The sequence below is a fragment of the Octopus bimaculoides genome, chromosome 13 (assembly GCF_046866305.1).
Source record: "Octopus bimaculoides isolate indiv1 chromosome 13, ASM4686630v1, whole genome shotgun sequence".
In the NCBI taxonomy this organism is placed as follows: Eukaryota; Metazoa; Mollusca; class Cephalopoda; order Octopoda; family Octopodidae; genus Octopus; species Octopus bimaculoides.
In genome coordinates this window covers 46,544,543-46,572,042 of record NC_142940.1, presented here as the reverse complement: position 1 = coordinate 46,572,042, position 27,500 = coordinate 46,544,543, and the positions used below count along the sequence as shown (strand labels likewise).

The window sequence follows — 27,500 nt, the reverse complement described above, 5'->3', positions numbered from 1 at the left end:
ATTGACTTGACTAGACAGAAAAAGAAATCGAGAACAATAGTGATCGTATTTAAAAAAAAAACACAACCGAAACATAGGAAGATTATATATACAGTGAAAGGATGGTGGAATATGGACGATGTAGCTGGAAATTCGTTTAATATGTCTATTGAACATTTCGAAAATGTTTTGTAAAGAAGCACAGAAAATCAATGCAAATAGCCAAAATATTTTAACAAAAAAATTCTGTTTTGTTGTCATCTAAGTTTTATAGAAACCAACAAGTACATACAAAGGCCGAAATGATCATCTTATGCAAGAAGAAATGGATAATAACAGAGATTTTATTTTTAAAAGTTGGGTAAAACTTAAGAAGAATACGGTATCGGAAAGTCTTGAAAAACGTGGGCGCTTCAAAGAATTTAGCACGTTGGTAAACTTATAAACTAGAATATAAACAATGATTATGTAATTTCAAGCTATATTATATGCGACCAGCTTATCATCTTGTCTCGATCGAAAGAACGATCAATTAGGAAAGTATAGAAGCATTATGTGTTTATGAAAGTATATGTGTGTGGTGTGTGTGTGTATAAATATATGTATATATATATATATATATATTTATATTCTCTTTTACTCTTTTACTTGTTTCAGTCGTTTGACTGTGGCCATGCTGGAGCACCGCCTTTAGTCGAGCAAATCGACCCCAGGACTTATTCTTTGGAAGCCTAGTACTTATTCTATCGGTCTCTTTTGCCGAACCGCTATGTTACGGGGACATAAACACACCAGCATCGGTTGTCAAGCGATGTTGGGGGGACAAACACAGACATACAAACACAAACAAACATACATATATATATATATATATATACATATGTACGACAAGCTTCTTTCAGTTTCCGTCTACCAAATCCACTCACAAGGCTTTGGTCGGCCCGAGGCTATAGTAGAAGACACTTGCCCAAGATGCCACGTAGTGGGACTGGACCCGGGACCGTGTGGTTGGTAAGCAAGCTACTTACCACACAGCCGCATCCATACATATATATTTATATATATAAAACTTTACATACTTATAATACATATAAATATATATAGATGTGTGTGCATATATATATATGTATATATATATATATATATATATATATATATATATATATATATATATATATAGAGAGAGAGAGAGAGAGAGAGAGAGAGAGAGAGAGAGAGAGAGAGATATCTGAATACATATATACACATACATATACAAATAAATATATGCATACACATATCAAAATAAGGTGAATAACATCATATACATATCTATATCTATATATTTCATATATACTTGCTTCAGTCGTTCGACTGTGGCGATGTCGGGGCACCATTTTTGAAGAATTTTTAGTCGAATGAATTGACCCCCGTAATTATTTTCTCTGTAAGCCTGCTACTTATCCTATCAGTTCTCTTGCCGAACTGTTAAATTATGGGACGTAAGCACACGTGTAGTTGGGAAGCAAGCTTTTTTTACCGCACAATCATGCCTGGACCTATTCATATATATATTTTGATATATATATATATATATATATATATATATATATATATATATATATATATATATATATATATATATATATATATATATATATATATATATATATAATAATATATATATATATAATATATATAATAATAGTTTTATATATATAAATATATATGTATGGATGCGGCTGTGTGGTAAGTAGCTTGCTTACCAACCACACGGTCCCGGGTTCAGTCCCACTACGTGGCATCTTGGGCAAGTGTCTTCTACTATAGCCTCGGGCCGACCAAAGCCTTGTGAGTGGATTTGGTAGACGGAATTTGAAGTCTCTGTCTCTTTTGAATATGAAAATTTAAAAGTTTAAAAACCTTATGATATATATATATATATACACATTTAATAAATATATGTATGTATATAACTATGTATAGGCATGTATGCATGTATGTATGTATGTATATTATCCTTCACGAACTTTTCTAGCTGCAATATTTAGATATATATGAAGGGTGTTCCGAAAGTTTTGACTCCTTTAATGAGATTTCAAATTACTAAGACATTTGCTGGCGCAACGTGAAGGAAGCTGCTGATCTCAAAACTTTTGCAACGTTTTCGTACACGCACCTGTTCACAGAAAAGTTGCAGTCGAATTAATTTATTCTTCTTTGTCTAGATATCGTTTCAACGGGAGAAAATATTCGCTATTCATGGAAACATTGCGTTGGATATTCATTGAAACAACGTATAAATGTTTCTATGAACTGATAAACTCAGAACAAAATGTTTACCAACGTGCAAGAAACGACCTCAGGGACTCTCTCAGCATTATGTATGTTAGCATAATTCATGGAGAGTATAATACAGTTCATACTCAAGAACAACAGACAGTAAAAGGCATGCTTGTGGTCGCTACGTAAGCTACCGCTCAAATTATCTGATTTTTCATGGTGATTTTGGATTATATAAGACAGAAAAAACTGCGCTTTTAATACTAACAATCGAGATGCCGGAAAATCTTTCATCTATTTAGTATTGACTGACCTACGTGAAGACACGTGGTCTAGTGGTTACGGTGTTGCGCACAAGATCATAATGTAGTGTGTTCCATTTTGGGACCGCGTGGTGCGCTCCTTCCCCGAGCAAGGAACTTCATTTCTCGTTGCTCCAATGAAAAACTAAGTACTAGTGAGTGCCAGTATAGCCATCTCTTTATCCAGTATGCTGATAATTGATGTTTTATTCCATCAAGAGAGATGAGGCAGTAAGAGAGATGAGGCAAGGTCTATATATATTTTTTTTTGTGGTACACAGGCAACAAGAACAATTTATGAAATTACAATACGTACCCTTGAGTGATATGACTGTCATTCGTTGCTGATCTTTTCAGTGCTAATGTGTGATTCATATTTTATCACTGTTTGTATACTTGAGAGAACACTATAGCAGTAGGTGTTGAGCCATCACTACATAAAGTACCTGACTTTAAGAAGAATATATCTATTGTGTCTACACTGCACTCATGGAATTGTTGGCACGCTCAGTACTCTCATGTATCTGTCTCAGATACTAATCTTCAGAACTTTCGAATTACGTTTAACATCTCTGTCCCATCCTATTCTACAAACCTAACTTTACTCAAGTTATTACTATCCTTTATGACTAACATATGAACATGCTCGAGGAAGAAAAAAACCAACGTGTTTCATGGCCAATGATAGAACCCAAACACGTCCATACACTTATGTCGAAACATCTTAAATAATCTTATATACTAAGACAAAAGTATTGGTGCTTTTGTCATCTGTGCTCACTGGTTTTGGTGTAACCGTATCAAAAATCTTGTGTAGGTAGGTATACATGCGAATGTACGTTCACTATATTTTTTTGATAATTCAGTCTCAATCTATAAATATCAAACAGAGTATCCCTTACTACGCCGAGTGTAGTTTCGAACTATAAATGTATGCGTTGAGGGCCCAGCATAGCTCCAATACATCGATCTGCTCAAGAAAAAAAATGATGACGGGAATATATAACGTCTGTTCTGGGTTTTATTATTTCGATTACGTCATGTACCATATGTTATTTATTTATTCATATTTATGCATTAGATTGTGTCAAATGTACAAAATATATTAACTACACAATACATGCTGCAGTACTGGGGTGTTGATTTATTCATCGAAAAGCGATTTCACTCTGGCGATACTCCGAGTATTACATTTGACAAATCACATGCATAAATCTATGCATTGCAGATTTATCTGTGTCCCTTAATTTGTCAATTTCATATCAGCCAAAAGGAAATCAATTCTATAAATGTTTTCCTAGCACAGCATAGTAAACGAGTTTTCCAGTAGTATACCATGTAAAAATAAGACAAAAAGTATATGAAGGTCATAAACGGAGCGCTTTGATTAACATGAGGTGAATCATAGAAGGTCTCCGCGTAAGGAGCAACAAGCCGTGTATCTCTAAGTATTTAGCCTCAAAACACGTCTCTCAGTAGTTATCTACTGGTCGCGTATAACAACAGAGATCAGTATACGGAAGAATAAGCTGAACATCAGCCGCATTTATTGCACAATAGTTATAAGAGAAAAACAGTAATCCAACCAACCAGCCAACCAACCAACCAACCAAATATGCAAATAATCACAACACATACACAGATACCAAAATTAATAATAGAAGTGTGTTTACGTCTGTGCATGCGAGAGTGTGCATGTATGTGCGTGTATGTTTAAGCATTCCATACAGAAGCATGCGCTGAGATGTAAACACGCTTTCATATTCTCATATACAGACAAGTTGTAACATTTGTGTTGCTGTAAACAATAAAATGAATCATTGTTATAGTGAAACGCTTTTAGTCACTGTGCTACGAAGCGAATGTACACAAACACATAACTAGGTGCGTGCGAGTGTCTCAAAGACAGAGAGAGAGAGAGAGACAGTCTGTGACTGTGTGTGTGTGTGTGTGTGTGTGTGATTGTGTGCGAGCGTGCGTGCGAATGTGTTTACTTTTGTGAGCGAGTGTATTTCCCATCAATCCATTCCTACTTTTCGCGGCAATTCATCCCGTAGAGACAGGAATTCTTATTCTGTGACCGTCCGAAAGAAAAAGTAAGTAAAATGAGAAGTAGGTAACAGCTTATATATATATATATATATATATATATATATATGCGTGTGTGTATGTGTACGTATATACACACATACACAAGCATACGTATGCGTGTGTGTTTGTGTGAGTGTGCCTATTTATTGTAGCGTTTGCATACGTTTTTCGCGACGAAAAAATTAATTATCTTAAGACTACCATCAACGTTATTAGCTCACATTGACCAATCAATAATATTGTGGTAGAATAGTAAAACTCCTTTTTTTATATAATACAAGGGTGAAAACACAGTACGACAAATGTGTACGTGTGTATGTGTAAAAGAGAGGGAGAGAGAGGGAGATGGAATAAGAATGAAAGAGAGAAAGCGAGAAAGCATTCGGATGCATTTTCTTAATGCTGTTTATGTCTTTTAGAAGATCCAAGTTTTGCCGTTATAATGTTTGGCAATAAAAATTTGGCGTTCGATATTTTGCTTCTACTCTATTCAATCTCCTTCGCAACTAATAATATTAATACTACTACTACTAATAATAATAATCTTTTCTACTATAGGCACAAGACCTGAAATTTTGGGGGAAAGTTAAGTCGATTACATCAACCCCTGTACTGAATTTATGGACCACAAAAGGATGAAGGACAATGTCGACCTTGGCGGAATTTGAACTCAGAACGTAACGATGGGCGGAATATCGCTAAGCATTTCGTCCAGCGTCCAGTGTGCTAATATTGCCAGTTCGCCGCCTTAACAACAACAATAATAATAATAATAATAATAATAATAATAATAATAATAATAATAATAATAATGATAATAATAATAATAATATGTATGTATGTATAACATACAGAAAATTGCACTACTGGGCACTGCACACATCCTACGCAAAACACTTTCAATACAGTAACCATAAGATCACCACAGGAAACCACAGCACATACCCAAGGCGCACAGAGCTGCGCTCGGTAGTGAAGTGAAAGCACGTTATAAGAATAAAACTATTGAACAATAATAATAATAATAATAATAATAATAATAATAATAATAATAGTAATAATAATAATAATAATAATAATAATAATACGCGGCTGGACGTGTTCTTCGCTGCCCTGACCTGTCAGCTGAAGACACAGAAACATTAATACAACCCAGCGGGACAACTGAAAAAGATAAGTTTATAAAAGACTGGAATATCTACAATTTTCTCTGAGTATTTTTAATTTACCTCAAAATAAGTTAAGGGACTTATGTATCTACAGCTTTGGACAAACCAACAAACACCTTAAAAAATTTAGAAAGTTTAATATCTCCAATTTTGTTTGAACATTTTGTCTTCTCTCCTTCCCTGACTAACAGAATATGTAAACATGCTTTTTATTGCAACAACTCAATTAAATGCACGATAAACAAATTAAGGAAGTAAGCACCTGCCGATATATACACACCGCACAACTAGAAAAACTGTAAACCACAACAAAACTTTTAAGAAGAAAAGAAAAATTCCAAAAGAAAAAGAAAAAGAAATTCAGAAATTCAAATATCCAACATGGTGAACATCTCTTCCCCCTACTATTCCCAAAGACCGGAATATCTACAATTTCCTGAGGATATTTTAAATCTCCCTCAAAATAAAATAAGTTAGGAAACTTACAAACGATCAGCTTAAAAAAAAAAAAAACCTTTAATATCTACAACTACTGTGTGAATACTTATCCTTTCCTCTCTCGCTGAGTATTCGAAAATAGAAACATCCTCCTCCTTTTTATTCTAAGAACACTGCCATTTCTCTCCGTGCGGTCATACAAAAGATCATATTTAGTAAATCTTACAACTTTATTATCTACAACTTGTTTTCTTTTCTTTTTGACTCTCACTGAGTATTCGAAAATGTGAAGATCCTTTTCATTGCAAAAGTCTTACTGTATTCTCCAACTGGACAGACAAATGAACATCTCAAGGAAACTTAAAAACTTTAATATATTACCCAAATACGTAAACACACCTTTTATTGCAACAACACGTACTTGCCCGTGGCAAGATTTGAAAACATTATTATTATTATTATTATTATTATTATTATTATTATTATTATTATTATTATTGAGACATCGAAGTGACACTGAGGTAAAATATACGAAGCCCAGTATAGCCACCATGACTACCCGTCTGATATTGGTACACTAGGCATATGAATCACAACCATATTTGTGTGACATGGTGATTTCCATTGAAGATACGAACCCAATATATAAGAGCTTGTGATTCAAGGGATCACAACTTTTTAATGTCCTACCACAGAACATCAAATTTGTGTAAGGTGTACACATGGAAGTCTTCAAAAAAGAACTAGAACCCACATTGCAGCAGGAGACACACAGAAGTGCGGCAACGTTCAACTCGCTACTTCACCAGAAGCAATACTGGAAAAATCCCCGGATGCAGTAAAGGTGGTGCACCATCATGGCCTCATTCTGTGTTCAAATTTCGCCGAGGTTGACTTTGCCTAACATCCTTTCGGGGTCGATTAAATAAGCACCAGTTACGCACTGGTGTCGATGTAATTGACTTAATGCCTTTGTTTTTCCTCGTTTGTTCCCTCTATGTTTCGCTCCTTGTGGGCAATAAAGAAATAAATATACATGGGTACGCAAATATAATCAGTGAGTTGATTGGAATGTTACCATCAAGGTTGTTTTTATTATTCATCGATATTTTACCCTCCCTTTCGCTTCCAACCTCAGAATTTTTGGAATCACGTATGTCTCGCGACAGAATGAGTCTTAACAAAAGGAGACAACAATGAATACAGAATGTCTACACAAAAGAATCACACGTTCTTGGCTAGGAAGTAATACGGCGGGAAATCGAAGATTCAAAGAAGTGAACGTACTTGTCTGAAGAAATTGCTGTTGCACCTGTGCGTCTGTGTGTGAATGTGTGTGTGTGAGTGTGTTTTTGAGTGTGTGTGTTTCTGTTTGTGTGTGTGAAAGTGTATGTGCGCGTGTGTGTGTGTATGTGTGTGTGTATATACATGTACGTGTATGTGTGAATGTGCACAGTTGATTGTTGGTTTGTGTGTGTGTTATGTATTGAACGTTTTTATGTCTTTGTTCCAGAAACGCTGCTTGAAATTTTTATTGTAAGAATGTAATTACGGTTTTAATAGAATAGTGCCTCGTAATGGATGATCTCTGTTAGCACAGAGAAACATTAATTGTCTCTTCACATATAAATACTTGGGATACGTCTCGGTAAATATCACCCGTCTCGCATCACCTACCATTTTGTCTTTCTGTCTCTGTCTGACTCGTTCTTTCTCTGTTTCTGTCTCTCTTTTTCTCCATCTTTTTAGCCACTAATATAATCATTCTAATGATTATATTCTCAATTTATAAGTATAAATAATTTTGAGTTCTCTAGTCATTATATCATACTGCGGCATTATATTTACCCCGTACGATTTCTGACGTTAACAACATGGTCGAGATGAGCTAGTAGACGGAATGTATCCGCAGGAAATGGATGTATATATTGGCAAGTGTTCGAACAGATTTATCGGTATGTATAGGTATATTTCGCTTATATATTTGTCCTGGTATCTATACTGAGGATTGCAAAGTAATCTTTATTAAAGAGCATGAAATCTTAAGATATAGAATTATCCAAAATTATCCAAATTGCCATTACATATTTATCACTTAGAAAGTTTTGCTAAGAAAATATTTTTCATTTTGAACCTCGTATACAGTACGCACTAGAAGTTTTGACCTTTAAAATTTTGGAAAAAAGTGTGTATTATACTCGAGGATTTACAGTATATATATATATATATATATATATATATATATATATATATATATATATATATATATATATATATATATATATATATATATATATATATATATATATATATATATATATATATATATATGGTGGTTGTCTACTCCTTATGCACAGTTTGACCACCTCCTGTACCTACACTTCAGAACCATCATGACATCTGATGCGGCTTTTTGAACCAGGCAATGTTCTGAAAGGGCACCCACATAGAATGCACATCTGGTTTGGACCACCAAAAGTTGCTGATAAGTTCTGACCTTTGTGGATCTTAAAATGTCTTTTGAGGCCTCCATTAAATTTGTGGACATTATGCCACACATTGTATTGAAAGGTGTGTACAGACATATAGACAGAGTAGTTGGTGCAGCTTCGTTTTCCATGGGTTTGCAAATGGGATTTGACTCCAGCAAAAGAAAGGCATGGTCTGTCACACCAGCGATTCACCTTCTCGATCGTAACATTCTTCCTTATATCTCTTTTGAGTTTTGCATGCGTTATTCTGGCCTCTTCAAACGCTTTCATTCCACAAACACACACACACACACACACACACACACACACACATATATATATATGTATATGTATATATATATATATATATATATATGTGTGTGTGTGTGTGTATGCGTGGCACCTTGGGCAAGTGTCCTCTACTATAACCTCGGGCCGACCAAAACTTTGTGAATGGATATGGAAGGCGGAAACTATATATTTGTATATATGTATAATCCAGAGAAACAATCAGTATAGCAGTCACAGCTATAAGACATTTATCAAATCTACTACAATAACATAAATGTAGAATCATAGTTTCCAACTATAAACAACAAGGTTTCGTTACAGACATGAATTATGAATCATGTTTCAGAAGTAAAATATAGAAATAAATCTTGTAGTTGCAGCACTGTACGTTAATACAAAGAAATGCTAGGTTGCAAAAAGATAAGGTCCCTGTTATTGTGGAAATTATATGGTTATGTATCGGATAACGTAACTTACCAATATTAGGTTCCAGTAAGGCACTATTTCTCCAAGAGTTTTCGTGACTTCAGTGCAAGCACCTCCAATAAACATTATCATCTCTGGTTTACAGTATATCAAATTGTAAAGAGCATCCGTAGCTATTCCAGGATCACACTGCAAAGAATAACAAAGAAAGACATTGAAAATAACTGATAGAAACCGAAGAAAGTCTGTTATTCAACTTAGATAAACGATGGATAATATATTGTGACAGATTAAATCATAGCGAAGAATGGCGAGCCAGCATTCGAAGAGTCTTACATAAAACATTATTCAGTGCTATTTAAACGGGTTGCATGATTTACTGGTTGTATGATTATGACGTTAGTCTCTCAATCACAAATTTCCAGGTTCGATCATGCTACGTAGCCAAAATCGGCAATTTTCTTCAAGCTGCACTTCAGTTCGACTAAAACCTTGTGATTGAAATTGTGTCGACCCAATCAGTACAGAAAGCCTGTCAGGGAAATTATGCTCGCTTTTAGGTAGTAGACTGAAACCGCGTTCCTGTTTTAAAACAATCTATTGGGTTCTTTTTCATTGCTTTCAGAAGAGTTCATTTTGTTGTCACCCATCAGGATTGGTTTCTGATCTGTGGTAAATTAGATATGCTGATATCTACTTTCTTCTGAGTTGTAGCTTCTTTTTCTTTCCCAGCCACGTATTAGAAAACTTACAAAATGCTCGAGGATGGTAAAATGACATTTCTAATTGAGATATAACAACATTCATAAAATTATTCTGCTTGTTGCAATGCGTGATTGTCTATTACGCTTTTAAACTTTTACCCATGGAAAGAAATCGAGGATGTCAAATTTTGGAACAGGGCCAGCAATTTTGGGGTAAGTCGTTTACATATACCGCAGTGTTTAACCTCTACGTATTTTATCGACCCCAAAAGAGTGAAAAACACAGCAGACTTCGGCGGAATTTGAATTCCGAACGTGAAGACGGACGAAATACCGCCAAGCATTTTATTCGCGTGCTTAACGATTCTACCAGATGGTCGAGAATGTGTAACTGCTACAGGCTTCGGTCGTCTCTATTAATCTTATATCAAAAATGATCTGATCTATATTAATCTTATATTAAAGATAAATATAGAAAATGAAATAATAAAAAAAAAATGTTCGCACAACAGACCTGCTATAATGATTTGTGCTAGAGAAGAAAAGCTGTGTACAGTTTTGGACATTAGCTGCCCAGCGGATGTTAACTTAAAGCTGAAGATCAGTGAAAAAGAGAATATCTACGCTGAACTATTGATAATCTGCAATTACTCTATCTAAACTACAAGTTCACGTTTATACCTGTAATTATTGGGGCCTTGGGATATGTAAAACACCGTCTAAATACCAATCTTGAGAAATAAGGCTTCTCAAACCAGAAATGGGAAGCTCATTCGAAGACTACAGATCCAGTCCATCACTGGAACGGTAAAATTCTGTGAAACTTTCCAGATGTTGATCATTTAAATATATATGAGGATGTCTAGATATGCAACTATATACATCTGCATATATACATAGATACATACATACAAATATACCTAATGAAGGAGTCACAGATCTAGGTTAGAAACCGCTTCTTTCTGTATTGGCAAGAAATCGTGAAATAAAACTGATTAATGACACACATATATACATGCATAGATACATACATACATATCTACCTAAATACATATATTCAGCAGAAAATAAAATTCCTGCGCTGAATTATTGAGAAATCTGCAGTTACTCTATCCAGGTCACAATTTCAGGTTTATATAACTGTAATTATTGGGGTACTGAGTTATGTAACACACTGCCTAAATACCAAACTTGAGAAATTAGGCTTCTCAAAACCAGAAAGGTGATAGCTTACACAAAGAATACAGATACAAGCCATCACTGGGACTGTAAAAATCTCTAGAACTTTCCAGTTTATCATTTAATTAAAAATGATCATGTCTAGATATATGATTATATGCATGAAAATACATGCATAACAAAACTTAAAAATGTGCATGCATTCATACATAATATGCCTGCATACATACATTCAAAAATACCCCGTTGATGTTGAAATTCCAATGAAGAAACCTTGGATCTTGGTTACATACATACATACATACATACATACATATATACATACATACATATATGCATGCATATCTGGTCTTTAAATTCCAATGAATGAGTCTTGTTTCTAGGCTAGGGCCCGATTCTTTGTCCTCTCATGAAAGATTCGAAAAACCAAGCCTATATATTTATTCATATAAATTTTCATTAATTTATTTTGGAATATTAAAAGCGGAATTTGAATGTAATCACAGAAGACAAGCAAACAAGAAAAACAATAGAATTAAGACCGGCATCAAAATAAAGAAGAACAACAAAAAGTGTAGCGTTACAGCTGGCATCAAAATTAACAATAGCAGCAGCAGCAGCACGAGCAGCAGAATTTCAGCTGGCATCAAAATTAAAAATAACAACAATAGCGATCAGTATTCGAAATGATGATGACAATTAAGGCGTAGCGTATGTTGACGATGACTATTATGTTAATGATGTTGGGAAAGACTCTTAATTAGAGCCATTACTTTAAAATTAGCTGCGTCACAGCTCTACCCAAACCACATACACCCACACACACCATATACGCACAACAAACGGAGGCCCTTTAATACAACTTATTTTAATGAGTTTGTTAATTAAACAACGATTTAATCATGCAAATGAATCACAGATACGTCACGTTATCGAGAGACAATCAGCTTCCATCTTCTCGTCGTGGCACCAATCAAAAGCTATTGCTCATTACAAATGAACAATATTCTTTAATTATGCTGTTCATAGTCCTCTTGTTGATTTGATGATGTTATTGATGATGTTGGCCTGTTGTTGTTGTTGTTGTTGTTGCTGTTGTTGATAATGATATTCTTAATGGTTATGCCAATGCTAATATTTACTTCTTCACTTGTTTTCTTGTTTCATTCTTTAATCTGTGACTACACTGGGGCACCGCCTTCAAGCGTATAGGAGAAAAATCGTCCCTATTGACTTATATTCAAGTCTGATACATATCCAATTTGTCTTTTTTGCCGAACCACTAATTCACAGGGACTTTATAGACTAACACCAGCCGTCAACTGTTGGTGGGAAACAAACAAACACGCACGCACGCACACATATCTATGTATACCACGGGCTTAGTTTACGTCTGCTCAATTCCCTCAAGTCATTAGTCAACCCGGAACTATAGTACACCCAAGCCATATAGTAGAAGACATTTTTGCAAGATACCGCGCAGTGAGGCTGAACCGAAATCCATATAGTTTCAAATCAACTTTGCTTTTCACCGCTTTATAGTCGAGAAAATAAAGTACCAGTCAAGTAGTGAGACTGCTACAGTCGTTATACATGCTCTTCAAAAATCTTTAGTCTCACAAAAGTGAGTGGTAGCTGTAGTTCAAAGGGCCAGCCTTGTTACATTGTGTCATTCTACATCTCCCTAAGAAATAAGTTATGGGTACGCGTGATTCTGGAGTGCTCAGTGACTTGTACGTTAATTTCACGAAGAGATTGTACCGTTAATCGGATAAACTGAAACACTCGTCGTTATAACCGATGGAGAGTCGGACCAGGTCCAGTGAAGTGTAATTTGAGGGGAATTTAGCTACTATTTCTAAAAGCTCAAGCATCATAGGTATCATAATCCCTTTTGCTACTGTTTTTTGGTATTGTTTGGCATTGTATGTCTTTTGCTGTTGTTTTATTGTAACCATTGTTACAACCGTAGTGATTGGTAATTTTGTCTCTTCTCATTTGGCTTGTTGAAGTTGTTGTTGCTACTGTCAATGATATTGCTGTTGTGCCTAGTTTTGCGGTTGTTATTGTTGTTGTTGTTGTTGCTGTTACTGCTCTTATTGTACTTGTAGTTGTTATTGTAGTCGATGTTGTTGTTATAATCTTCAATTCTTAGACTTTCTCTTCTTCTTTTTCCAAATAATTATTACTCTCCGTTGTCTATTTGTATTCTGCTCCAAGACGATAAGACACGTAAAATATATCGAATATTTCGCTGTCACACATAGCGGTAACAATAAAGATTAAGCTACTACTACTACTACTACTACTACTACTACTACTACTACTACTACCACCACCACCACCACTACTACTACTACTACTACTACTACTACTACTACTACTACTACTACTGCTGCTGCTGCTGCTACTGCTACTGCTGCTTCTATTATTACTACTACTACTAAAATGATAATAGGGATGATGATGATGATGATGATGACGACGACAAAGACGCCAATGATGAGGATGATAGTGATAGCGTTTTCAGAGGGGCAAATGATACGAAACATTACTAGTTTAATTATAATGACGGATATGATAAATGTAAGTAGCAATAACGTTAGATTTGTCGATTGTTGTTTGCCCTGTTTATGTAAATGATGATGATGAAGACGAGGTGGAGGAGGAGGAGGAGGAGGTGCAGAAGGAAGAAGGGGAAGATGATGCTGATGACAATGATGATAATGCATATTGTGGTCATGATTATGTCTGTTATGAGACATTATATCGAAAATGTGTATGGATATGCGCATATATGTATGTATGTATGTATGTATGTATGCATGTATGTGTATATATGTGTGTGTGCGTGTGTGTCGGTGTGTGTATACTCAAATATCCATACGCGCGCGCTCACACACATACATGTATATACACACATATATATATACATATATATGTACACACACACACATATACACATACACACATATATATATATGTATATATATATATATATATATATATATATATATATATATATATACACATATAGATAGATAGATAGATAGATAGATAGATAGATATTACAATGAAAAATACGGACGATTACATGTTAATATTGTTAAGTTATTACACCTGGGAAAGTACAGCACAATATTTCTACATTAGAATTTGCCTAATTCGTCACCTCTAAAGTAAACTCAAAATACTTAAAATTAAAATTCTATATTGCAGCCGAGAGTAACATTTTAAAAATATACAGTATTTTATTAAAACAAAAACTATAAAGACATTATTGGGATTTTCCAAACATAAGCCCATCCGGTATTAAGCCTATGGGCTTATATTCAGAAACTCTTTCCATGCATAACCCCAGTAATTTAGATTATTTTCAGAGAAAATTTATTTAAGCAAAATTATTTAATTCTGGATTTAGTTCCATGGGCTTATTTTTGGAAACAACTGTATTTTAAATATGAAATAAGATAAAATTAATTTTTTTTAAATACAGTAGAATTCGTGTAATAAGTCAATCCAAGGTACTTTTTCTCTACTGAATAATTTTGCATATAACTAACGTGGTTAAATTCCAGTCGTCGAGATCTATCATATAAGCTAAAATAAAATATAGATTTCTGTAAAAAGAAAATCTTTGGACTCAAATTCGATTTCAGGCGTTATTCTCCTGTTTGTGACCTCAGATATTTGACTCAAACTTTTTTTCTACTGTATCAATTTTCAAATCGTTTAGTTTGAAATATAGCTTATGAGGTGACCAATCTAAAAATAGAAACATCATCTGATTTGGTTAAAAACTAATTTAGTGACAAAGCCTAGCAGTGGTGGCGGGTGAGTAAATGTTGACCTTAAGAGAATTATTTACGCACTACAGTGTGTAAATGATTGATATATATACAGCAATTTAGCTACGTGTTAAATAACCACCTAAGGTATATTAAATATCCGAAGAATTTACTGAGTTTATTTTTATCTATATCAATGTTATGAACTATCGGTCTTAACAAATAGGTAAATAAATAAAGTAAACAAACAGTTTATCAATATATAAATATAAAATAGAAATGGAAACCAAAACAATAAATAATGTAATCATTAAATGATAAATCCAATTCAATTTTATCATTTTATACAAAGAAATGACACCTCTCATAAATACATATATATATATACTCCACATATTTTTACGTATATATACATATATATAATTATCTATCTATCTATCTATCTATCTATCTATCTATCTATCTATCTATATATATATATATATATATATATATATATATATATATATATATATATATATATATATATATATATATATATATATATATATATATATATATATATATATATACGTATATGTAACCTCATTAGCGAAGCATTGTCTGCTCAAGGTTGATCGATCAGCGAAGAGAAACTTTTTCTAGAATAATAACAAACTTTTTACCGGAATAATTAGCATAATAATAACCAGAGTATATTATTAAAGCGAAGAAACTCAAATTGGCCAACGGTTCAAATTTAGACGGTCATGCAGGACGTGATGCTCTAAACGAAAGAGCTAAGAATTTTAATAAAATGAACATTGCAAATGCTAAATTTCTTCTTATAATTTGTAATGCACATTTTATTTTTAAAAAAAACCTTAGTGGCTAGTTTTAGCAACTTCCAAAATATTGGGAGATAATTTGAAGCAATAAATATATTCGGAGAATTTATTAGTAACATCTTCCATACAATCGTTTTATGTAGCAGACAAGCTGAAAACCAGTAACGGAGTGTTTTTTTCCTAAGCTTGAACAAGGAAGCTTTGACCTTTGAAGCTTCTTCTATCAGTAAAATTTATGTGTACATTTATGCTCAATTTATTGGAGTTAGGGAGAAACAAAGATTCACAAGATTTTCATAGGTTTGCATATTATTTTCGATTGTTTCTGAAGTGATATGATTCTTTCACCACTATCTAATTAGTATCTGTTGATTTATTAATAATGATTGATTGTTTATAGGATGTAATTTCACACGGTAGTCTGGATACCTTCAATGTGTTTTCATTATTCACACTTACAGTCTTTCCATTATTATTGTTTGGTATCATATTCTGCCGACGTCACCTTTGCCTTTCCACTTTTCGAGGACGATATAATAAATACCAGTTGAATACTGATGTGGATGTAAACGCCTTACTCTCTCTCTCTCTCTCTCTCTCTCTCTCTCTCTCTCTCTCTCTCTCTCTCTCTCTCTCTCTCTCTCACACACACACTCAAAATGACTAGCCTTGTGTCAAAATCTGAAACCAATATTGTTTTTCAACGTTCGAGATTGCGACGCTGCCTTAATGTGTTGAAATTCATAAAGGAACTGACGAAGTGCAGAGTTTATTGTCCGTGCTTTTTGTTAGTGATTTATCGGAATTGCTTTTCTTACCTTGGACAGTACAGATTTCTAGACTATATGGTACCAGATTAGACTATACCAGATAAGACTATACTAAGGATATAACTTTTTAACAAGAATATATTATTTCATAATTCTAGCAAAGTCTGGGAATTGTTAAGTGCAGACATGAGACACACATATACACACACAAGCTCACACAAAAAAGCTCACACACACACTCAGTCTCTTACACAAACATGCATACACATGTGCACACACACAAACACACACACACACGCACACCTATATATACACATATAAATGTTCATACATATACATACATACGTATACATGCATATTTCTATGCATACACGTATATGAATAAATACGTACACATATTTACATATATTTATAATCATAATTATGTACCTACAAAGAGCTAATTGGGTCTGCGGCCCCAAACTAGAGAGAACATTCAATAACAAAGCATTTATTGGTATTCTTCCATCTCAGAAGAATTCACAAACTTTTGGTATTACTTAAAATTCTATTTAAATGAAAATATTTTCAACTGTTAGCATACAACAAACCCTCATCCAGGCCTGATCCCAATGCTGGTTGCTCAAGTACCAAATTAAGGGCAGATTCTCAATCTCGGGATTATTTTGAATCCAAAAAGGTATAATATGTCTGTACAGAGTAAACGTAGACTGAGATACAAGGTGTACAGGACGTACAGAATTTCGCGTTTATTATAAAAGATGGATGTGTCTATGCGCGCGCGCTCGTGCGTTTGCGTATGTGTGCCTATGCGTTTTCGTGTGTGTGTCTTTGTGTGTGTATGTGTGTGTTTATACATATATGTATACATAAAGATACACATACTTCCAAATGTCGACCATTGACTGCATTGATGAATATCAATTTATTCAAATAACATACTTTTTTTCTTCCTTAGTTCTTCACACGCTTGAAAGTTTGTTAATGGCTTGGAAAACTTGCCGAAAACAAGAGATCATCTAACGAGGGAGACACATAAATCATGACATTTTCGTAATTATACTAATTTCTATTACAATTTGCCCCGATGAAACGACAGTCATTATACGCATGTATATAGATAAATGCTTCGAAATATGCATGGACACATGTATGACTATATATGTGTGCACATGTCTGTCACTATATACGTGCATATATATATATATATATATATATATATATATATATATATATATATATATATATATATATATGTATGTATATATATATATATGTATGTATGTATGTATGTATATATACACACACATACATATACGCACACATTTATATATAAATGCATGTGTGTGTCTGTGTGTGCGTGTGTGTGCGTGTGTGTGTGCATATGTGAGATTATATGCATTTACGTAAGTAAGTAATGGATACAGTTGGAGTACCGTCAACTCATTATAATGATTTTATTTATTGAGTGTCTAATAATTATGTCAGACACTAACTAGATTGTCACCTATTTCATTGTCATATGTTTGTCTCCTTAAATGTATGCATGTTAAGAAGTATACAACCTGCTCTATGTATCTGTCTAAGTAATATATATATATATATATATATATATATATATACATATACAAATACACACACACACACACACACACACACACACACACACACACATATATATATATATATATATATATATATATATATAGCCAGCTGCAGTAGATGTCTTCCTGGGGGTACACTCTACAGTAGCATCTACCCTTAAGGGTTAGTCACATTTAAGTGGCAAATATACTTCATGAATATTGCTATTATACATATAGACACATGTATGTATGTATGTATGTATGTATGTATGTATGTATGTATGTATGTATGTATGTTTATGTATGCATTAATGAATGTATGTATGTACATGTGTACAGCATGTGGTGAAGTAGCATAGAAAAATTGTTGTTGTTGGCACTCCGTCGCTTACGACGTCGAGGATTCCAGTTGATCCAATCAACGGAACAGCCTGCTCCTGAAATTAACGTGCAAGTGGCTGAGCATTCCACAGACAAGTGTACTCTTAACGTAGTTCTCAGGGATATTCAGCGTGACACAGAGTGTGACAAGGCTGACCCTTTGAATTACAGGCACAACAGAAACAGGAAGTAAGAGTGAGAGAAAGTGGGGGTGGATGAGTACAGCAGGGTTCACCACCATCCCCTTCCGGAGCCTCGTGGGGCTTTATGTGTTTTCGCTCAATAAACACTCACAACGCCCGGTCTGGGAATCGAAACCGCGATCCTATGACCGCGAGTCTGCTGCCCTAACAATTGGGCTATTGCGCCTCCACTGCATAGACAAATATATATATATATTCTGTTTGTATGTTTTTGTGTGTGTTTGTGTGTGTGTGTGTGTGTATGTGTGTGTGTGTGTGTGTGTGTGTGTGTGTGTGTGTGTGTGTGTGTGTGTGTGTGTGTGCATAAGCTTCCTAAACATCGTGAAATTATTGCAGCCTTCGTTCGAGGCTAGTTGAAGTAACCTGCGGAGGAAGTACTTTAATATCAGATGAAATATACAACAGTTGTAAATTTGCGTTCATTAACTACATTGAAACATCGCTAAAGTACATATGCACCTCAAATCTATACATAGTCAGTAGCAAAATGAACACTTTTAAAACCAATCTGTTATTTTTTCTATTCAAAATCTTTGTAGGCATTTGAAATGGACGCATGACATTATATTCGATTGAATTTCGTATATTGTACTAACTTCTATATCCGTTTATATGATCTCTGATGTATTAAACACATAGAGAAATCAATCTATAATCTGTATAAGTATTTGCACTTATATACAAGAAACAAGTACACTTACGCACATAAGTACATAATAACAACATGCATTACATTATGTTAAAATCATTCTGATCCACTATTATGTAAACCCACGTACCTATATACAAGCAAACACACTACACACACACACAAACATATATATGTACGTATATATATGTTTGTGTTTTTTATGTGTATGTATGTGTATGTGTGCGTATTTTTATGTATAAATATTTGTATATGTCCCTTCGATATGTGCATGTTATAATGAGAAATATTTGTTTGTGCAAAAGATACCAATCAACGCATAGCATGCTAAAAGCGCAATTGTGTATATAATATATATTCATATGATATATTTATATGTACTCGTACATATTCACACGCGAATACACCCTCAATCACAGTGTTTCAAACATACGAAACCCAAACTCATGCACCCACATATAAAGCGTTCTGTATCAATACCGTTGACTGAACACTATTCAATTTTTTTTCTCCGTGTTTTTCTCCTTGTCTCCGTATTCTTTCTGTTGAAGAGCGTAGCTCGAAACGTCAAAGACTTTCCGTATTCCCGAGCGTCATACTAATATATACTTTTGTTATTTACACCACCTGTCCTCGTCTGTTGTTATTATTTGTATATTCTCTCCTATATATATATATATATATATATATATATATATATATATACGCTTATATATAAACATGTACATATATATACGCACACGTTTATGTAGGCTTGAACGTATGTAAGTATGTGTATATAGGTGTGTGTCTCTGTGTGCGTGCTGTATGTGCGTGCGTGTGTGTGTTGGAGATTTATATCTATAAGAAAGCAATCAAAAGCGGACGAATTATGGGACCCATTTTGGAAAATATAAAGTGTGAGTGTATGTATAGTGTGTATGTATAGATAGTGTGTGTGTGTGTGTGTGCGTGTACTTGTTTGTGTGCCTGTATGCGTGTATGCATATATATATATATATATATATATATATATATATATATATATATATATATATATATATATATATAACTGTATATATCTGTGTATATATATATATATATATAATTGTATATATCTGTGTATATATATATATATATATATATATATATATATATATATATATATGTATACACACACACACACTATCTAGCATGTATGTGTATGTGTGTATACATGTATATATGTGTGCGTGCGTGTGTGCGCGTTTGTGTGTGTGTGTGTGTGTGTGTGTGTGTGAGTGCGTGTGTGCGTGTTTGTGTGTGTGTGTATGCATATATGTATAGATAGTGAGATAGATAGATAGAAAGATTTGTATATATAATATAGATACAAATATATACATACACTCACACGCACATGCCCAAATACACTCTCATGACTATCTTATATCTGACGCGTAACCGGATATCTAATCTAATTGCGTTCTAAATATTTTGCCGATCGCAGAATATGCATTATTGATTGTAGTCTATATGGCAGTACAAAATGCATGTAATTTACTCTCAACTTATGTATGTAATATCTTTATTTGCAGTAATCTCTTTCTTTCTATCTCAATCTCTCTTTGTTTTTCTCTCAATCTCTCTCTTTCACTCTCTCTCTCTCTCTTTCTCTCACCTTCTCATAATTCCATATATTTTCTTGCGTCTTGTGGGGTACATGGCCATGTAAATATAGGTGAAATGAAAGGGAAATTAAATTTATCTATATTTTACACAAACGCACACACTCGACACTTATGTGGAGTATTTTTATGGTTATATGTTTGTGCTTAGAAGAGAGATAAAGAAACAGAGAGAGTCTAGTATAATGTGGGAAGTGACATCCATCAATCCATAGACATTTAGTGAATACATTAAAATTTATATACATGCGTACGGGAGTACCCAAAAGAAACGGAAATTTTGCCGTATTATTTTATTCATTACTTTTTACATGTTTACACTTTTATCGCCTTCAACGAAACAATACATCGGTCCAGGCACGTTAATATTGTTCGAAACAGTAATTGAATTCTTGCGATGTGATGCTTTTTAACACCTCTGTCGTCTTTTTTTTATCTTCACCTCTTCCTCATCGGCAAAACGTTTTCCTTTAAGGACGTTTTTCATTCGGTGGACCACATGAAAATTTGCAGAGAGCAAGATCGGGTGAATAGGGCAGTTGAGATAAACGGTGTCGCTCGGAGTGCTAGCGATTCTATTTGCAATCCGCCTTTCATATATGAATTTGAAGAGCAGTACAAATAATGTAATGTTTTCTTGCGATCCAACAATTTACCGTAGTTCCCGTCTTAATTGTAATATTAATAATCATAATCACAATAATAATGTTAATAATAATAATAATAATAATAATAATAATAATAATAATAATAATAATAATAATAAAAGACCTGGAAATAGAGATAACTCGAATGTGGCATCTAAAAACAAAAACAATTCCTATCATAGTAGGTGCCTTAGGTATAATAAAAAAATATTCAGACAAATACATAACAAAAATAGCAGGACTTACAAATATATATAACATACAGAAAATTGCACTACTGGGTACTGCACACATTCTACGCAAAACACTTTCATTACAGTAAACATAAGAGCACCACAGCAAACCACAGCACATACCCAAGGCGCACAGAGCTGCGCTCGGTAGTGAAGTGAAAGCACGTTATAAAAATAAAACTACTGAATAATAATAATAATAATAATAATAATAATAATAATAATAATAATAATAATAATAATAATAATAAATGCCCTGATGCAATATTAAACAGTGGCTCTCATGGCGTGTGATCTTAACTGAGTGGAAATGTTATCACGTACATTGTTTTGTCTTGGTATAAAAGATGGGCTACAGCAAATATTCTGCTCAACGCCACAGATTTGCTTGTCAATTGCTTGACCTTAACTAGTTGAGCATGTCCCTCATGGATGATGTTATGTGCATCTCCGATCACGAGCAGAAATAGTGGGGGAGCATCATAGCCATGTGTTGAGAGAAATTCTTTGGCGTTTGAATAATTCACCTCTGGAAACATGGGTGTTTTGTTCATTATCCTTAAAGAAACCTTATTTATGGACCTTTTGAGCAGGATAGGCTGCTCAAACTCAACAAATTCTAGCTGGGTCGCACCTACAAGGTCGTGAGCTATTTATCTTGATATAAGATTACCATGTTGCGCACATGTGATTGTGATGCATGTGCCTGGTGTACCTTTATCAGACGGGTAATAATGATGGGTGTATTGGGCATCGTATAATTGTACCCCAGTGTCACTTTGATGGCATGCGCTGCTCTCTCACTCAATAATAATAATAATAATAATAATAATAATAATAATAATAATAATAATAATAATAACAATAATAATAAACCTCTGTCAGAAAGCAAACGAAGAGTATGTAGAAAAGGATTCGAAAGCATGAACCGTCTCTCTTAACTGGACGCAGTATGTTAGCGCGAAAATATCATGAGCGCAGGCTGCACGGTCGTTAGCAAGTATTCATCGGGCTGTCAGAGATCATCAAGGAAAATCATGCTTTCTAATCGATGTATCAATACCAATAGATGACAACGTTCCTCTAAAAGATATGGATAAACTATCAAAATACAAAGACCTAGAAATACGAATGCGGAGTCTAACAACAGAAACAATGCTTATCATAGTAGGCACGTTATGTATGATAAAAAAAAATATTCGGACAAATACATAACAAAAGCACCAGGACAGACAAGTACATATAACATTCAGAAAATAGCACTACAAGGTACCGCACACATCCTACGTAAAACAATTTCAATACAGTAACAATAACAGCATCGCTACAAAACACAGCACATATCCAAGTAACACAGAGCCTCGCTCGGTAGTGCAGTGAAAGCACGTGATAAAAATAAGACTACTGAATAATAATAATAATAATAATAACGATAATAATAATAATAGTACGGAGATTCAAATTCACAGAAAAATGGTATGAAGCTGAAACTGAAAATCGACCCAGTCTTCAGCTTATACTTATTTTAACGACACCGAAAAAAAATGAAGAGTAATGTCGACCTGGGCAGCATTTAAACTCAGAACTCCAATGGTGGGCGAAATGTCGCAAGCATTTTTTCCGGTGTGCGAAAGATTCTGCTAGCATAACGCCTTAGAAAAACTTATAATAATCATTCAACCTATTATTGACACAAAGCCTCAAGTATGCGGGGAGGGGAAGTGGATTTCATCGTCCCCACTCGTTATTTCTTCGACACCATATGAATGAGTCGCAAAGTCACCTAAGTGGAATTTCAACACTGCATGTATGCCACCAGCCATTTTGTCCGACGAGTTATTAATTCTGACATCCATGTTACCGCATCAATAATAATAATAATGATGATGATGATGATGATGATGATGATGATGATGATGATGAGGATGATGATGGTGATGATGATGATGACGATGATGAGTTTCGTTATTGTTGTTTTGCCATGCTTTTTATTACATATTATTGCTAATACTGTTGTTCTTGTAATGAATCTATTGCGATATTTCTAGTTATCTCTGACAAAATAAACTGATGATGAAATACGTTCAATCGTGGTCATCAAAGATTTTTTTGTATATCTTTATCTACACTACAAAATATGTTCGCTATATGAATTAAGTGCGTAAAAAAATAAAATGAGAAAGATTTGATTGCTATTTTAAGCTCATGGACCAACTACATAGATGTTCCCTACACTTTCTAACGTTTTGAAGCTACATTCTCAGGTATTGCATATAAAATATATCAATGTATTCGGTGTGTTAGTGTATTGTATTTCTGTATTCAAACTCCCCTCTCTCTCTCTCGCATGCTCTCGCTCCCTCTGCAATAACATTAATCTGTGATTTCACATTACATTCAAATTGAATAAACTTTGGTAGCTTTCATTATATTAATTATGATGTTCACTGTCTTGGACACAATTACCTTGCCGAAAATAACGAAATGATGTATTTGCAATTTGATGACATTTAAAGCACCAAGGAGGATAGATTTGCCTCGTAAAGCCATGTAGATGATGGCAATACTAATGGAACTGCTCGGTATCAGAAGATTCCCCTACATTGCTAGTTAAATCTATTACTGAGATGCATATAGATGCATATATCAAGTTGTGTATAAATTAGCGGACGCGAAAATTCCAAAATCAGCACTCTTCAGGGTGTATGTATGTATGTATGTATGTATGTATATATATATGCACATTTGTATGTATGCATGCATGAATGTATGTATGTATTTATGTATCTATATAATGTATGTACGTGTGTGTATATATATATATATATATATATATATATATATATATATATCTACATATATATACAAACACACAGACTTATATATATATATATATATATATATATATATATATATATATATATATATATATATATATATATATATATATATATTGTAGCAAGGCCAAAGTGGTATGAGTAAATCACGAGTTAAAATTAGGTATAGTTAAAATCATTGTCAAAATGGAGGTCATCACATTAGCGAAAAGGCAACCAAAATAAAACTGTTGGCTAAATATACTCTTCTAAAATAAACCAGTGGATCCCATTCATTTGTTGACTGAATGAAATTACTAATTTACCAAATTTTAAAATTCTTTTACTTTACATATTGGATGACATCTAAATTTAAATGCTTATATTGTCATGCACATGTATTCATGCATATATTTATGTTTGTGAGTAAATATGTGTGTGTGTATATATATATATATATATATATATATATATATATATATATATATATATATATATATATATATACATACACAGGTACGTTTTATCTTAATAATTCTGATGCGCACTCTATACAATCTTTTTAGTTTTTCGCTTTTCTCACTTTTTCTCTCTCTTATTCTTTTACCTCCTTTTCTCCCACTATTCTATCCTATTACTCTGTCTCTATCTCTCTCTCTTTTTCTCTCTTTCTCTCTCTCTCTCTCTCTCTCTCTCTCTCGCTCCTCCTCCTCCGTTGCTCACGTAGCTCCCACGTGATCATCGTCCATTTTTCTTTCTCTCTCTCCGTTGTAGCTGGAACAAGGAATACGTGTTCGTATTTGTCTCGTGTCTTAGTTTGCTATACACAACATCGTTTCGGCTTAGCATCCCTTCCTGTTAGTTTTCACTGTCCAATTTGTATTACCAATATTGAACCTCCACAACATCCGAAATCTTATTTAATTTGCTTTGCGGGAGAAACTGTTTTATCGAAAGTATATATTGTTGTTAAATGGTCGAAATACGAGACTAGAAAGACAGCCAATAACTGATAAAGGCGTTTTAGTGGTTAAAACAGATGTCGGATTAACTGTAACGACCCAAGTATGTCATGGTTGGATTCGAGGATCTATTTTAAAACGGGGGCGCCAGTTTTCATTTATGTTTTATGTAGTGTTTTTGGTACGGAAAGACTTTCAAACTTCGTATACTTATCTATTTTGTGTTATAGAACAAAAAAATATTTTTGTATTCGAATTTATTTCATGTAAAAAATTGTCTTATTTCGATAATTTCTACTAATCACTGACGTCTATTCGGTTGAAAACAGTTAGCGCTGTAACGGTGTATATCGTATTAATCCCCTAACCCTAACCCTAACCCTAACTAGACTGTTAACCGTAACCGTAACCCTAACCCTAACCCTAAAACTAACCCTAACTCTAGAATCCGAACTCTAAAATTGTTACACATATAGATACGAACAGCGTAATTTATTATATAAACAATATATGTGTATAAATTACGATTAAACCGGATGAAATATGTCACAGGGAATAACATTTTTATGACCGCCTAGCAGTAACTCTATTGAGCTGAATAGACGTCAGTGACTGGTTGAAATTACAGAAATACGATAACTTTAACATGGAATAACTTGCGAATTCCTTTTTTTGTTAAGAAGACTAAGAGTAAAAGATGTTTTATATGACATTCTACCAGTGTCCCAAGTTTCAAAGTGTTTCGTTAGTGTTTCGTTAAGAAAATACTGGCGCCCCCGTTTTAAAATAGATCCGGATTCGAACTTAGAAAGTAACGTATCCACTTGTCCTGGTTCATGCACTAACATTTCCACCGAACCATCGACCTGAGCCGATAAATAATTCATGACCTCATAAGAAACAAAAGGTAAAGTTGGCGTTGATGAGTTTGAATGTAGAATGTAAGGCAATTGTAAATAAGGCGAGATATTTCGTCCCATTGCTTTTAATTCTTAGTGGTTTGTGTGAGATGGACGAACGGTGTCAGAGAAACCTCAAAGTAAATGAAAAGAAAGGAGGAAAATTATTTAAAAGGATTGGTACTGGAAGGGAACAAATCATGGAAATGGAAAGAAGAGGTGGGAGAACGTGTGTGTGTGTATGTGTGTGTGTGTGTGTGTGTGTATGTGTGTGTGTGTGTGTGTGCCTGTATGTGTATGTGTGTATTCTAGTGATCACGAGAGCAAAGAGGGTAGATACAATTCCGATAGATTTATCTGAGTGGAAGACAGATACAGACAATGTGAATGAGAATTGAAAAGAGGTAGAGTGGGAGAAGGTAAGAGCACGGAAGAATTAAAAAAAAACAAGAAAAGGGAAAGTCTGAGAGGAGTAGTAGTAGTAGTAGTAGTAGTAGTAGTAGTAGTAGTAGTAGTAGTAGTAGTAGTAACGACAGAGAAAGTGGGAGAGAGACAGGGAGACACATTATATACGCGTTGTATGCTTCTCAGTACAAGTGAGCAAATATATCAACAACAACAAAAAAAAATGATTGAAAGACACTAGAGATTAACAGTACAGATAAGAAAGACGCAGGAACAGCGTGTGGGGGTAAATGGATTGTAGAGAGACAAAAGAGAGAGATAGAGAGAGAGAGTAAGAATGCATGACGACAGACGATAGATAAAGAAAGATATTGTA

General features: G+C 34.0%; 1 protein-coding gene across 1 annotated transcript in view; it reads right to left on the bottom strand.

Moving 5' to 3' along the window:
• The window catches only part of LOC106869702 (uncharacterized), an 878,940-nt gene that overhangs the window by 383,881 nt on the left and 467,559 nt on the right, over positions 1-27,500 (bottom strand). The window contains exon 2 of the mRNA XM_052972461.2: positions 9,481-9,618. Coding sequence (XP_052828421.1) covers positions 9,481-9,618 — 138 coding nt within the window. The remainder of the gene's footprint in view (positions 1-9,480; positions 9,619-27,500) is intronic.